Below are 15,790 nucleotides of genomic sequence, written 5' to 3' on the forward strand. Positions count from 1 at the left end.
GTGTATGTGTATGTATATGCATGAGTGTGTTAGCGTTCTACCAACAGACAGACGCAAAGACGCAATTATTTTTGATCAGCAATTAATTGGCACTATATCCATTTATAAATTAAATTTTCATTTTTAATCATATTTATTCAAAATAACGACCCATAGAATTTCTGGCATACATAGTGTAATCTCACGGATATATTTTTTTCATTTGTATAAATATTTGACAGTTCTGCCATTACTATCGCCGGCATTACAACCATTTGAAATGTTATACGCATGTGAATTTTGAAAACAAACTGGAACGAGAGAAAAGTCAGAGTGTCAGAGTGTATACAATGCATAAACACAGTTTTTTATGTTGAAATTGGCACGACTTCATATCGCCGCCATTATATTGACTTTTTCAGTGAGAATAGTAAAACGCGCTTATGTACTTCTTTGTGCTTTAAAAAGTGTGTTTTTACAGTTTTGACATATTGGAATCAAAGTTAAATCTAAAGAAATTAATTTGTTCATAAATAAATAAGTTTTAATCAATTGTGTGCCGTTTATTTTGTGAAAGAAAAAAAAAAGTTCCAGTGATTTTCCTTTGATACCCAGTGAAAATAAAAATAAACGCTAATATGGAAAATGGTTCATCAAACTCAGGTCCGCCAATAAGAGGTGGTGGTTTTCGCGGCCGGGGCGGTAAGTTCCATGAGAAAGACAAAAAATAGTGCAAAAGCATCAATTTTAACCAAATTGTATTTATTTAGGAATGCCGCGTGGTGGTTTTGATGGACGAGGCAGGTTAGTTATGAAAGAATTGGTTATGGAGTGAAAAGAGTGGAAATGAATAATTTAATTTTACTCGGAACGTAATATCTCAAGTTTTTATAACTATTTCAGAGGTCGTGGACTAGGGAGAGGAGGTGGACCAATGGGTTCAATGCCAAGAGGATTTAGTGGTCCTCCGGCTTTAAGGCGTGGGCTCTTACGGGGTATCATGAACCGAGGAATGGGTTTTAGGTAAAAATTTACGTTTTTCATATTCAATGAATGGATTGTTCATATCAATTGTTTTATCATTTTCATTGTAGGGGTGGACCATCTAGAGGAAATCCAGGACGAGGAGGAAGACCAATGAACTATAATAACTATCAAAATCAGAGGTAAATATATGCAAATGAGACAATAATACTATTTTAATTGATTGAATTATGATTTCAGTACAAACATTGGGCCAGCCGCAAATGATGCATCGCAAAAGTCAGAGTCATCTTCCAACACTATGTCTGGAACGCAACCATCCTCAAAACCGGCTCAGAATAGTTCGCATTCACCCGCGAATGATCCAGGAAATTCAGTTTCCATCAATCAATCGGGTGTACCTCCACCATCTAAAGGTGATTACAAACAGAAAGTTTGAAATATGCATATATTAATGAAACACCTGGTATCTTTTACAGGAATCGGAAGTTCGATTCGTGGTGGAAGAGGTGGTGGAATGACACAGCGTCGTGGAAATAGCAATGCTGGCAATTACAATCCGAATATAAATGTCACCGGAAATGATATACAACAAGGTAAATCCTCATATTGATGAAAGAAACCATACTTTTTGTGCCCGTTGTGTGGTGTAGTTACAAAATCGAAAATTCCATTATGAAATACTCTGTTGTACAGAGTAATAATGTAAACTGTACAGAAAAAAATATCACGCAAAGAAAAAGTTCCCATATTTCCTTGCATTTAAGTATTTTCTATTCACATTTTCATTCAGCCATACAGTCCTGAATTATTTCATTCACATTCTCAACAAAATATACAAGGTGTGTTTCAAAAGTTCCCGGACTTTTGGTCCAGGGCATTTTCTGGTGGCGCCACCTACATATAATTACCGGCGTTGGAAAGGTACATCCTTACTGACATCCCATCCAAATTTCATGACATTTGGACCAGGGGGAGCGGAGTTATGACCCCTGAAGTGACCCTATGTTTGTGCCATCGGTCGAAAAATTGAATGTGTTGATAAAAAGTTGTGTTTTAACAGTTACAGAACATGAACAGACGTACTCTAAAGTATGCAAATTCTTTTCAGCGTTAATAAATAACTGTCAATATTGACAGCAAGAGAGAAAGTCCGAAAATCACGGGTTTTACAAAAAAATCAAAGAAACAAACCATACTGTCAACAGAATGTTGTCAACATTTTTTCCTTAAGTCTTGGAAATGTATCCACAAGTACTGGTAATAGCAAATCAGAAGAATATTTGCGATAATTTCCACGTTTTTCCCAGATTTTCGAGAGCTGATTCAATTTCATGATCTTGGACACCTCATCAATTGGCAATTTTGACCAAATTTGAGTGAAAATTCAATTGTTCCTTTGCGTTTTTCTTTTGTTCTGGAACCTTGTGACTGTAATCTGTCCTCCCAAGTGCATTAACCAGTAAAACTGCGTCGGTATCACATTGTTTTATTCAAAATTCTTGTGTCGACCGATGGCACAAACATAGGGTCACTTTGGGGGCCATAACTACGCTCCCCCTGGTCCAAATGTCATGAAATTTGGATGGGATGTCAGTAAGGATGTACCTTTCCAACGCCGGTAATTATATGTAGGTGGCGCCACCAGAAAATGCCCTGGACCAAAAGTCCGGGAACTTTTGAAACACACCTTGTATATAAGCAGTTCTCTGTGGGAAAAAACTCAAACAATCTATATCGTATACGTTGAATGAATGGAAATTCAATATTTTTTTTTCTAAATTAACAGTGAAACATACTTTCTTTTCCATTTTGCTTCAATATCGATAGTACTTTATTAATTTCGGAAATAGATATATTTTGGAAAGAGTAAAGATATATATAACTTGTACAATGTTATTTTAAGGTTCTAATCCATCCTCCAAACCGTTCTACCGTGGGGGTTTGTCTCGAGGTCGTGGAGGATTCCAACAAGGTCTAGCTAGACCTAACGGTCCAATGCATGTGTCAACTAATCATCAATCAGGAATGATGCAACCTGGAAGTAAGACCTATTCGTACATTATAGAATTTTTTAGACTAATATGGAAGGCAATTGAACTTACCTAAATGTTAACAATACTTTTAGTTCCACTTAAAAGAGGACCTCCAATTGGACCTCCTGGACCGAAGCGAGGTATGTAGAAACAAAATTAAACTTCTATATTCTTAAAATAACTAATAAAAATCTGTTGGCTTTATCAGTATCAATCAATAAATGCAATAAAATCTTTTTAGATCTTATGTCGAAAAGTACTAAGTTAATGACTGTGAGATTCAATTTAGTTGCAACACAATCTTTTAATTATTTTCACCAGTAGTGTTTTGTGTCCGTATTCTACGAAATTCCACAAAGACCGTGCGGAATTATTTCAAGCGTTCAATCGCATTTTGCAAACAGCGGGTACAACGTCAATTAAAAAGTCGATCAGAATTTTGTGGGAAAATTATTTAAAGTTTTGCATTTTTATTGAACTTTGTGCCCTCTTTTTTCAAAATTCAATTGATCATTTGGAATCATTCCGAATAATTTTTGCGGAATTGTGTCGTAGAATACTGGCACTGGTTTTTTTCTCAGGGTTTTTAAGACTATCGATTTTATACTCATATTGATTATATTTTTTAGAAAATTCAATTTCCAATTTTGAATCTGATATCTCTTGGATAAGTAATTCGTAGGCAATCACGTTTATTTTGTCTTTTTCTCTATTCATCGGTTGATTTAAAATGATTTTGGCGAATTTAACTTTATGTGTTTCTGTCACTCTGGGTATCCAGTTTGTATTTTAAAACGATAAGTTTCAAGTGATTCAATTTGCCTCAAATCCCATGCCATTCGGAGCTTTAATGAATTTCATTGCATACAATTCGTATCAAATGAACAGATAAAAAAATCTGAATAACGTCTATCTTTAATGAACAAAAGTGTGCCTGGGAACACAACACAACTTAACATCTCTCAGACAAATATCCATCTATCGTTTTAGAAACTCTTTTATTCAATTATCTTATTGTACTGTCTCTTATTGAAGTCTTTCATACATTCATCACTGTACATTAATGTAGTTAGAATTAAAATCAATGAAAAAAAGATTTTCGTTAAGCTTCAAAAAATTTAATTCGAAAATCAAAACTGCATTTATAAGATCCTTCCTGAGGCCGCGAGAAATCAAACAGCGCATAACAATAAAGCCATGAATTGAAAAAAGGGGTAAACACTCGCGACATACACACACAGAGACGAACATTCAGTTTTATATATATAGATTAGACTGTTCAAAAAAAATTGAGATATTCATAGTCGCCGATCGGTTTTCGAAAATTGGCCTCAAAAAAAAAAAGTTTGGCATCAAAAACTCGAAAAACGTAGAAATGAAACCACTTTCTCAAGACGTATCCATTTTTTCACTTTATTCGTTTCGGAAGCCATTTTAGATCGCAACATTTCGACCAAAATAATTTTTCCAATCGAGTTTTGGCAATAACGAATGATAGGGTTTTGGTTGAGCCGTCAATATCTATAACTTTTTTAAATGAAAAGGCATTCTGGGCCAGTTAAAGTGTAAAATGACCGAAAAAATGGCAATTTTTCGGCATTTTTGACATATTTTGCTCTACGAGTCACCCAGGTGGTCGAATTTTGTTCGATTTTCGACTTGTGTCGTGTAGCTAGAACCCGCACAAAATTTTTGGTACTTCTCAGATTGCAATTTGGATAGAATTTGGCGACAATTGATTCAGACATAAAAGACCAATTTCAGACCAAAATGAGCAAAAGTGAATCTCCTCCTCGCTACCTTTCCAACGCCCGTCTAAGCGCCCCGATTGGTTCAAAAAAAATTATGAGCATTGGCAGTTTGACCATTGTTTTCTATGAAATTATCGATTCAGATGTGTCTTTGTTCGTCTGTCCGTAGTTTTTTCGACCCCCCACAGATCCCTGTAACCATAAATTTAGAATTATGATCCCGGTAAAAATTTATTCACAATAAGGAAAAATATCGCGTGACGACTTTTGCATGGCAAAATGCTTAAAAGCTTTGGAACAAAATTCAAAAGTCGTGACGCGATATTTTACTTATTGTGAATAAATTTTGACAATAGTGAATGCGAAAAACACTTTGGAACTTCGTTTCCAGAGATAATACAGCGTGCTAACGTCACTCAAAATGATATCAGTCTTTTTGAGTGGTAAATCCACGGACAGGAGCGTCACTCCATTTTAACCTCGTCCCGAGGTTTTTCATCTGATTTTGTAATATAAAATAATTTATAATTTAATAATAATAAAACACCGCCGAAGACTGCCTGTTTTTATTCAATTTTTCATAATTGGTAATAAATACTGTAAATTCTGATTGATTCTGCTAAGTTAATTAATTTCGAATTAGAAACTTAAATAAGTAAATTCAGTGAGTGTGAATTATAAATATACATTTTTATGCTTATAGCGTAGATCACATTTAGTTAGGAAAGAAATGCGCGTTGAAAGTATTAGCTAGTGACTTTAGCCTGAAGGCAGTTTTTTGAGTGATGATTTGAAGTTATTTCGTGAAGACGATTCTAGAAACAGTGGTTTAATCATGTTTGAGTATAAACACGTTTGATTGATAGGTAATGTGCACAAATTTTCCTCGAGGAAAACGAGGACATTTTTTTCGAAACTAAAAAAGAGGACTTTTTTAACATTTTTTTTTAAATGAAGGATGAAATGAATTTAATGATAAATAAATGATGATAAATTGAGGCCAATATTCAAAATATCAAGTTGTTTTATCTTCATTTGATACATCGTGATACATATCAAAATATCTGCTCGCCGATAACAAGAAAAAAAATTACTTCACTTTTCGCTCAAGTTTCATGTCAGATTTTTTGTTTACTGCTAAAATTAATTCGAACACAAAAAATCTGCTCCAAACATTGTACACAACATTTTTTATTTCACATCAAAGTCTCATTCAATTCAAAGAAGTGAGATTTTCTTGTTATCGGCGAGCAGATATTGTGATGTGTATCAAATGAAGATAAAACAAATTGATATTTTGAATATTGGCCTAAATGTGCACCTACAATTCCATTATCTGACATGAAGCTTGTATTTATAGTACTTTGTTCAACAGCTCTTGGTCTATTACTTTTTGGATTAATTGTCTGTGTGTAAATGCATAAAACTTTCTATGCATTAACCCACAAACATCCCTGAAATAATTCATATTTATGAGGATGAATATAATTCATATTTATGTTCCAGAATTCAAACTCTTCACAAATAATCTTGCATTTAATGAATTGAATATTGACAGGCCGTTATGAGCAAGCACCATCTCACCGTTTACAAAAGTATCCCCTACAAGGTCCACAGGGTCCACCACCGCAATTACAAGGTCCCCCGAACCAACAGCCACAATCTCAACCTAATTACAGTAATAATTACCCAAATTCTGTACCCCCAATGCAACATCAACCAAATAACTACTATGGACCACAAGGTGAGTTGAAGCAGTGTCATGTTCATGTATATATATTTATTTATGTGTGCTTATTCTCACCTTTAGGCAATGGCGGATATGATCAAATGAATCAGATCCATGACTATTCTCAGAACTATGCACCGCCTCCATCTCAATCTGGATACAACACAAATGGGTATTCACAATATCCTCAACAAAGCTACCCACAAACATCTGAATATGATCAAGGCCAAGGATATTCCCAAGATTACAAGTAAGACATTTTTTTATTCACACCGCCAAAAACTGGCTGAATATTTTGATTTGCAGGAAAACGACTCCAATAGTCGTGAAAAACCTGATCTTTTCGAGTTTGTATAATATAGGGTATTTTCGTACAATAGATAGTTAGTTAGTTATAGTAGTCTTTCTTGATTTGAATTAGGGTTTGGTCTATAAAATTTAACACAAAAAACCTAACCAATACAAGGAATTGAGTAAGAAGCCGAATTTTCAACGGTTCAAGATAATCTAACAACGCGTTTGAGAAAAGATAGACTAACTGGAGCGTTTAATCTATTAGAGAAGTGATATATTGAAGAAAAGTTTTACGTCTAGTCTAACAAGTCCCTGTTGATAGATATGAATTTGAAATTTAGTAGAGACAGAAAGACATAAAAGAGTGTTCTGATTTTCGCAATTACATTGATACAAAAGGTCGTTTCCATTATAAAGTAATAACAGGTCAAAGTTAATCATCAACTCAGAGGATGGCTATATCACAGTCAATGTTGCTACTTATTTTAAAGTTGAGTAAAAATCACAGATAAATATCATTTTTTCGGAATATAGCACCCGAAACTTCCTAAAAGCTACCTACACATTTTGTCATAATTTGAAAATTTCATATGGCGAAAATAAGAAATTTGGGCTTTGTTTGAGTAGATATATTTCTATGTTTCTTAAATGTCATAATTATTTATGGGCGCAGTTGATGTTCCCTATATTGGGAAGGCTGTTCCGCAAATTTCTTATGTACTTCTGGTGGTACATAGTTTGATCAATGAGATTTGCAAAAGTAAAAAAGATATATTCATTAGTCTGGATTACAGAAACGACATTAAAAAGGTGTATACATGATACGACTCTATTAAGCCTTTAATTCTTTACTACGTGCTGGTTTTTAAAGTAACCTGATGGGACAAATGCTATAGCTACGAAACCACTGAATATTTTTCTTTGCTTCTTTGGAAACAAATGTAAGGAATCGAACCACCTTCCATTTGACACTTCTCTCGTTACAATTTGTCTGCTGTATTGAAAGTTTTTTAAAAAGTATTTCAATTTTATGTTGAAATGAATAGTACACTCCTTATAAAAACCGACAATTCCAAGTTATGCATCTATCTCTATTTTGATATATTGGTTTTACAATTTAATTTCAAAAGCGACTTACTTGCCAAACAAGATTTAAACTGAGACTTCTAATTTGTGTTCTGTCACTTTTAACGCACCATTACATATATAAATCATTTGTCAAAGTTACTTTGTCGTGCGTTAGAGCCTTCATCGCCCCTTCAGCTTTGTTCTCGCATACAGACAAACGCTTGCTTCATTATGAGTGTTAATACAGTAGATGTTTGTGCCGCTACGATAAGTGGAGAGAACGGCACGTTGACTGTTTGCATTTCATTCACACGCTGCAATATGAATGTAGCAATCGCCTGCAAACGAGTAAGAACAGAAAAAATGTTCAATCGTCATGCGCTTGTTGGTGTGTGTTTGTGCGTGTTTGTTTGTCGCTTGATTAGCGTACACAAATGTCAGTCAGCATTGATGTTGAACGTTTAATAGAAGTTTCTATACATATAAACGAAGAATAGCATGGATGGACTTGAAATTGGATGTATTGGTGCGCAAATTTGACAGAACACTCAGTTTAAATCTTCTTTACAAAACTGACCAGAGTGGTTACTTTTACGGCTCCTACAATCTTCTAAAAGATATTGAACCACCTTTGTCAGTTTTTGGCTTACATAGAACTTGCTGCTGTGAAGAGAATATAATTTTTCTTGGAAAATTTTTGCAGAAAAAAAAACGAGATATAGATTTTTAATTTTTTCGAAGTCTTCATACAAAAGTGTATATTCACTTAACGCGGTGAAATCAAGATAGACTTAAAGAAACTGATTCATCAACTATAGTTACGTCTTATGAGATGGATAAAAATTTGAGCAAAAAAGAAAATATTAAAGTTGCAAGTAAGAGTGACACAACTCAGCATTTAGCGGAAAAGTCGTTTTTTTACATTTCTGCTCTTTTGCTAGCAACTTTGCTAGCAACTTTGCAGTGAAGAACACATTAGCTGGCTAATTGGCCTCATATATCAAAATACTCAAATCAAAAATTATTATACTTTGAATGTACTCATTTCACACAGATAGCTGGCCAACGATCGGCTTACACCAGTTGTTGGTGTAAGCCAAGGCTAAGACAATGCTGGCTAACGATAAACCATCACTGCAACTTTGTTTCGTTTTTGCTCAAAGTTTTTTTTTCGTATTTGTTTTAGAAAAAACTCATAAGTACAACTCTTGCTTTGTGCGTGTAATTTCAATGTCAATTTTATTTTTGGAAATACAAATTTCATGACTTGAATCAGTTGCGAAAAAAAATTCGTTTTGCGTTCTAATAAAATAATATTAATATTACGGATTTTTAACCATTTAAAATTATGATTGAATAACAGCACAGCATCGTATCAACAAGATGCTCGATATCCAACTAATTACGGCCAGTCAGACTATAGCACATCAAACTATGGAGCATCTACAGACTATAACACTCCATCGTCAGATTACTCACAGGCTGGTACATACGACAACCGATCGTATAGTGGATATGGTAAGTTTATCAAAGTTATATTGCAAAATAATTAATAACTAAATGTTGAATTACAGATTAACTTTTCGAAAATTACTATAACATCGTCCATACAGTTAGTACTAAAGCATTTATTGCTTCCAAACGCGAGCACCATCTGCTCGGGCAGTTTTTTTTACCATCGTACCTGTATACAGCCATATACAGTGCTTTCTCAGAAATCTTAAGTAGTTTGTTTTTGCAGAAAAAGTTTTCTGGACAACTCGGATTTTATGTACGCAAGTTTGGATGAAATTAGGGATTTGATTTTTCGAAAATTGCTTCAGTTTTATGGAAGATTAAGATTTCTGGTACTTATGATTTATTAGAGAGAGGACTGTATATTGGTTGACGGCTGGTGTGTAAGAGTCAACGTGTTTGTTTACATTTCTGCACCGACCAATTGGCGCTCGCGTTTGAGAGGGCAATAAATGCTTTAGTAGTAACTCTATGACATCTAAAAATCGAAATGAATATACGGGAACTCTAATGACGAGGGAATTTCGTCGAGAGTCTCTAAAAAATAGAGCACGTTAAGAAAGCAATAACATGACATACATGGGTTTAACTATGTTTTTTCGAAGCCAGTTATTCTCTTCATTGAACACATAAAAAGTAAAATGGAAGTTATATATCTATCTTCAAATTTTCTTCATTTCTCAAAATAATACAATCCATTGAAAATACATTGAAAATAAAAAGCACATAAACCACTTGCGTACAGTAAGTTACCTCCTTGCAAGTTTAGAAGAAAAAAACTAGAACAACCAACTAAATGAATAATATCGTACGGAAGCGGTCCATAGATCAGAACATTCAATATTGGAGCTAGTGATTGAAATAGAACAATATTGACTAAAAGTGAAAAAAATAGAACAATATTTGAAAAAAAGAAGAATATCTTTTGAAAAAACGAAGAAAACGAAGAAAGTTAAATAATTCCTACGTTTTTTTGGCTGATTTCGCCTTTTTCCCATGATAAAAATGTAAAAAAAACATGCAAAACACACAATATAAAAGATATAATACACAAAATATAGATTCAAGAGATTTTCTCCAAACAAATTTCAAAAAACTTGATTCAGTCAGCTCTTGGTGGTGATAATATGTTATTAAATTGACATACATGTTACGTTAAATTAAACTGGATAGTCAAATTTTCTTTTCTTTTCGAATCAATACTATGAACAAATGAAAAAAAAAACATTTTATATACGGGGCAACGAAAATGATGAAGGACTACATTCTGAAAGAAAAAAACTCAGCTAAATCAAAAATCAAAATAGTGCCTACAATGAGGGAAAACTTCCGGGGTTAATTGCTTATTGCTTGTCCTAAATCAATTGAACAAATCCTGAAAAAAGAAACCCGGTTCATTCACGTTAAAAAAACATAGGTTAAAAACTCATAGATTTCCAGAATATGTACTATGTATTCCAAAAAGATATATTCATTTTCTTACGAATAATTCAAGATACTTGACTGAAAAAGATTGTAGTTACGTTCCACCAAGCAAAAACAGTTCTTCACAATCTAAAATGCTCTATCGAAGCAAATTTTCTATGAAAAAATATACTCAACTAAAAATAATAATAAATGCTGGTAAAAATCTCTTCATAGTGTATTTTGAGATACTCAACATATTTTTATAAATACAATCACGAGCTTGACCACACGAAAAACTACCGAATTCGGAAATAAACAATGATAAAGACAGTAATATACTCAATGAAATCAAATATGGTGCTTTTATGAATAAATCGGGATTGCCGTAAGAGCCAACAAATCAAACATCCTACCAATGGAAATCACATATTATATCCTTAACTAGTATTAGGTTCTGATTTGAAAATCTACATTCATCGAAAAAAATGAATTTCCATGTCCGAAATAACTGTAGAGATGCTTTTTTAATAACAAAACCCGATACGAGGTAAAACAACTTGTTGGAGCGGATGCATTTCGAAAAGTACACGATAGGAAATACTACCACACTGAAAATCGAAACCGAAACAAAAAATGTGAAGAAAAATCGATTGACGACTAGCCGTCGTTCACTAAGTTATCGTTTATTTTTGGCTTAAAGATCGTCTAGATCAAAGAACTTGTTGGGAATTTAATCAAATTTCAAATCATTGACTCCTAAAATGCCAAACCAGACCTTAAAACACATTTCCCTCCCGTAGCCTCTGCTTTCAAGTTAATTATGGCTATAATATAATCACTTGATTGCTTAAATTTGGCCCTAAAAAGAATCGAAATATTGACGGAAAATCAAGAAAAAATTAAAATAAAACATCAACACCTTTCAAAAACAAGGTGAAAATCAGTTCAATCCCTAAAACTAATTGTTTTTCCGAAACTCTCATCATATTAGATTCACATAGTGCTAGTCGATGCTGTTTACCTATGCTTGGATAATTCATGTGTCATCGAACAGACAGATAACTATTTTTTCAAGTGTTTTAGTCACTAGTGTAATAAATCAAGGAAATCAAGTTTCCATTCACTGAGCCGCTACAGTAACGTAAAGAATTTTTCCCAAATCGGAAAAATGCAAAAGACTTCTGAAAAAATCAAACTCGCTACTCGCTCCAGAAATGCACTCATGATACAAGGCGTTAAACATGGAATCGTGTGATATAAAACATTCATAAGGATCATAGAAAACGTTATATATTATGCGAACAGTGAACCTACTTAAGTATTTCTGTCGTGTATAACGTAGATGTTTACACAATATGGAGACTTATCAGGCAGACAAGCGTAAATCGTTTATTACTCAAATTAGTGCATTGTAGTACCGTTTGTATTACAAAATAGAATCAAAGAACAACCGCACAAAATGTAGAAGAACATCCACATAAAATTCGGGAACGATACGGGTTCGATTCTATGCGGAATTCTGATGCATTTATAAATTCTATGAGTGGAAAATATTAAAATGAGTTTTGTTACTCTCTAACGTTTTTAGTGTTTTTGCGACATCAATAAAGAATGAAGTAGTGGAAATAACTTATCTGAAGTCTATGGCTTTGGACATGTTTACTTTAAACGTTTTGTTTGATTATGAAAATTCGTGGATATTTTAGTGAATAATTTAACATCAATTCAATTTTTTATTTAACCATATTACAGATTCAAACTATACACAAGGCTATGCGAAATCTGATGCATACCAAAGTCATGCGGGTTATTATTAGGATTTTGGAATATGAAGTGTAACAACACATAAAACCCAAGAAAGTGAAAGAAAAATTGTATAAGGCTTTCATCTCCGCTATCATTGAACTAAAACCATTTACCCAAGAGGAAATGTTATTTCACACTTTTAATGTAAAACCCTTTCAAATTAGCTTACAATATTGCAATAAGCTCTGCTAAAATAAAATAAACAAATATCTTGAAATCTGTTCCAGTTGGAACAAAATTAAATCACGCGATGATAGGCATGGCAAATAAATTTGGTTTGACATACGTTTCATTTAATACTTAATATTTAAATAAGTCTTACTTATAAACAATAAACAATAGAAAATAGAAAATATGTAGGTCTGTTTATGGAACCTATTTGACGAAATAAGAAATGATTCTTTCAAATTTAAATTGTTCAATATAGACGCATAAAAATATCATTTTATTTTATCTTTTCTAAATATAATACAATTGAAATGAATTTCTATTCTAAAAAAATCCCATGCAACTTTTGAAATGGAATCTTTTGAATAAGAAAAATCGATTTGATCGAATTTTTATTTACATTTTATTTGAAGCTTGAAAGAACGTTTGCATGCAAGGCCCACTACTATTTGTCTCTCCTGTTTCTATTTATTTTCCTTTATATTTGTATTCATCTTTTTTGTAATCTAACAATTTCAATTAATCTGTTTGAGTTATTAGTGCCCGTGAGCTTACATTACGATTCGATCTTTATGAGAAAAAAGTGAATACACAAAACTGTTGTTTTACTTACCCAATTTAGAACAATAGATTCAAAAACAATTCAAAGATTTAATGAAGACCGAAATCATTTTAGGAAAATAAGATATATTAATTATTAAAAACACATTTTAGGAGGAAGCTCATTAATTGAACTCAATTCTATTCTTAGTATATAAGTAAAAGTATCAACTTCTAATTATATATATAATTTAAATAAATAATGTGAACAAAAGAATATAAAAGACTTTAGAAAAAAAAAACATTTTTGATATTTTTCAGCTGTGTATGGATTTATGATGGAAATTTTCTTTACCCAATATCAAATACAAGTGGTTAAATATCTGCTGAAAATTTGTTTCTATTTGATTTAAAATATAATGCATGAAGCAAAACAGTACTACAGAATTCGACACTCACGGGTAAAACCGTAGAAATTTAAAACCAAAGTATTTCAAACAAAAGTTTCAGATCACATCTAATGTTATTAGTACAGATACAGTGACATTTAATATATTATTTTGAAATTTGTTATTAGATGTTTTTTGACAATTCTGAAACAAAATCAGACCAGTTTTCTAATTGAATAATCTTAAAATTTCAATTTAAAAAAAAATCATTGAAACGTCTTATAAATTACGAAAAAGTGTTATACGGTGGAACACAGACGGTTACTGCACAGAAATATTATGTATTCTGAAAAATGTTGAAACTCATTAAAACTACGAGCTTTCAAAGAACCAAATAATAAGGAATAAAGGAAACAGATGCTAAAAATAACAAACGATCAATTAAAACGGTAAGAAAATCGATTACAAATAAATCAACAAAAAAATCATCATTGAACCTTACGAAAAAAATTCATTTTATGCAATAATTCTAAAGACTGAGAGCAAAGCTTCAACATAAAAATTGAAAAAAAGAAGGAATTTTCATTCACGATATCTTGAGGAAGAAAAAAAATAGGTGATGCATAACAGCGATGACACGAATTTATCCCATAATTATGGTAAAATCATTATAATAAGTGCGTTTTGTTTGGGAAAAGACGACCACCGGAATTTTAAAAATTTATAGCCTGTGATAATAGAAACTAATTTCGACTATATCAATGATTAATCGTATGGCATCCAAAAATCAACACTCAAATAGTTACTCGTGATACTGTATCGGTAGATCCTTGAGTAATAAATCAACCGACATAATTTATTGCAATTCTAGCGAGTTGTAGTTGGTGTGACACACACTGATATTATACCTACAGCCGATTTAAATATTGGCACATAATGTCTATTGGTGAGACAATGTATTCGTAACAATACAGAAAAATACGTTTCATTGCAACTAATTATGGCAACACAAATGTTAATTTTTCGCAGGTCATCGTCATGTAGTACTCAAGGTCATCTATAACTCTCTAGCAGACAATTATCTTTTGTCAGTTTTGAGAAAAGCGCAAAAGATAATAAAACTATGTCCTACGGGAAAATTGCTTTCTTTTGTCCACATTTGATAAGAGATAAAAGATAACTGTCTGTATCAAAGTTATAGAAGACCTCGAGTAGTACAACTAAATATTCAGCCAATACTTGGCGGTGTAAATAAAATAAAAGAGATAAGTCGTTATCTCTTATCAATTCCAAATCTCGACGACTGAAGGGACGTTGATATATTTTTTATTCCCGATAGAATCGAGGGAAAACATGCTTCACTTCTGAAGAATATAAATCAAAAAACATAATTGATTTTACGAGATCTGTCAATAGTGAAAAATAAAAAAAATTGACTAAATCGATTTTAAACGAATAAAATACTATTTACAGCAGTTCTAACAAAATCCAATGAGTTGACAAAACAAACTATGGGAAATATGGAGATTTAAAAAAATATATATGCAGAAAAATAAGTAAATTACAACCAACCAAATATTGCTAAAGCATTTTTCAAATCATTCTTAGTCTTATTGAAACTGAAGTACGATAAAAAATAGGAAAATTGATAGACAAAACACGTATATTTAGAGGAATTAGTCATTCAGACGAATAATGTTTGAAGTGAATGATCCTCAATTAAAATAGGTCTACATAATGAAAAACATATTCATATTTTATGATAAATAATATATTCAAGAAAGATTATTTTCGCAAACAAAGTTTGTTGTTTTGTAACTAAAAACATTTTTTAACCCTTTGATGCACAATTTTTTGTTTTTGAATCATTTTGATATATGTTTTGTGCCATGATAAATAGAGAAAGACCTCATACTTCGATTTTTGAAAAAATTGCGTATTTGTCGAGAAAATCGGAAAAGAGTCAAAAGTGTCAAATCACTATAAAAGCTTGAAAAAATTAAATTTCATAAAACTAATGATGCAGAAAGTTAAATTGATGTGTTGTGGTCCTACGAGTCCTAATTTGACAATTGAAAAGAATGTAAAAACCCACAAGATAAGAGGAGGAAAAATGTGGAATTC

General features: G+C 32.3%; 1 protein-coding gene across 2 annotated transcripts; it reads left to right on the forward strand.

The window, feature by feature from the left end:
• Nucleotides 1-13,537, forward strand: LOC129573041 (basic salivary proline-rich protein 2). 2 transcript variants are annotated; one of them, XM_055453211.1, is made up of 12 exons: nt 1-681; nt 750-783; nt 883-1,002; nt 1,074-1,145; nt 1,204-1,379; nt 1,443-1,559; nt 2,870-3,007; nt 3,092-3,139; nt 6,309-6,494; nt 6,561-6,729; nt 9,205-9,359; nt 12,516-13,354. In XM_055453211.1, the coding sequence occupies exons 1-12, from the start codon at nt 618-620 to the stop codon at nt 12,578-12,580; spliced, it is 1,344 nt and encodes a 447-aa protein (XP_055309186.1). In that variant the 5' UTR covers nt 1-617; the 3' UTR covers nt 12,581-13,354. The 2 variants fall into 2 exon arrangements, with proteins under 2 accessions (XP_055309186.1, XP_055309185.1); XM_055453210.1 differs by having other exon boundaries at nt 32-681; nt 865-1,002; nt 12,516-13,537.
• The last annotated feature ends 2,253 nt before the right edge of the window (nt 13,538-15,790 follow it).

The sequence above is a fragment of the Sitodiplosis mosellana genome, unplaced genomic scaffold (genome assembly GCF_009176505.1).
Source record: "Sitodiplosis mosellana isolate CC-2019 unplaced genomic scaffold, AAFC_SMos_1.0 Smas_scaffold_5901, whole genome shotgun sequence".
In the NCBI taxonomy this organism is placed as follows: Eukaryota; Metazoa; Arthropoda; class Insecta; order Diptera; family Cecidomyiidae; genus Sitodiplosis; species Sitodiplosis mosellana.

What these genes read in the sequence shown, in the direction of transcription:
- LOC129573041 (XM_055453210.1), top strand. Translation starts at nt 618, where the DNA reads ATGGAAAATGGTTCATCAAACTCAGGTCCGCCAATAAGAGGTGGTGGT. An exon ending in AGGAATGATGCAACCTGGAA is followed by an intron (nt 3,008 to 3,091) that starts GTAAGACCTATT and finishes CAATACTTTTAG; the next exon opens with TTCCACTTAAAAGAGGACCT. An exon ending in TAACTACTATGGACCACAAG is followed by an intron (nt 6,495 to 6,560) that starts GTGAGTTGAAGC and finishes TCTCACCTTTAG; the next exon opens with GCAATGGCGGATATGATCAA.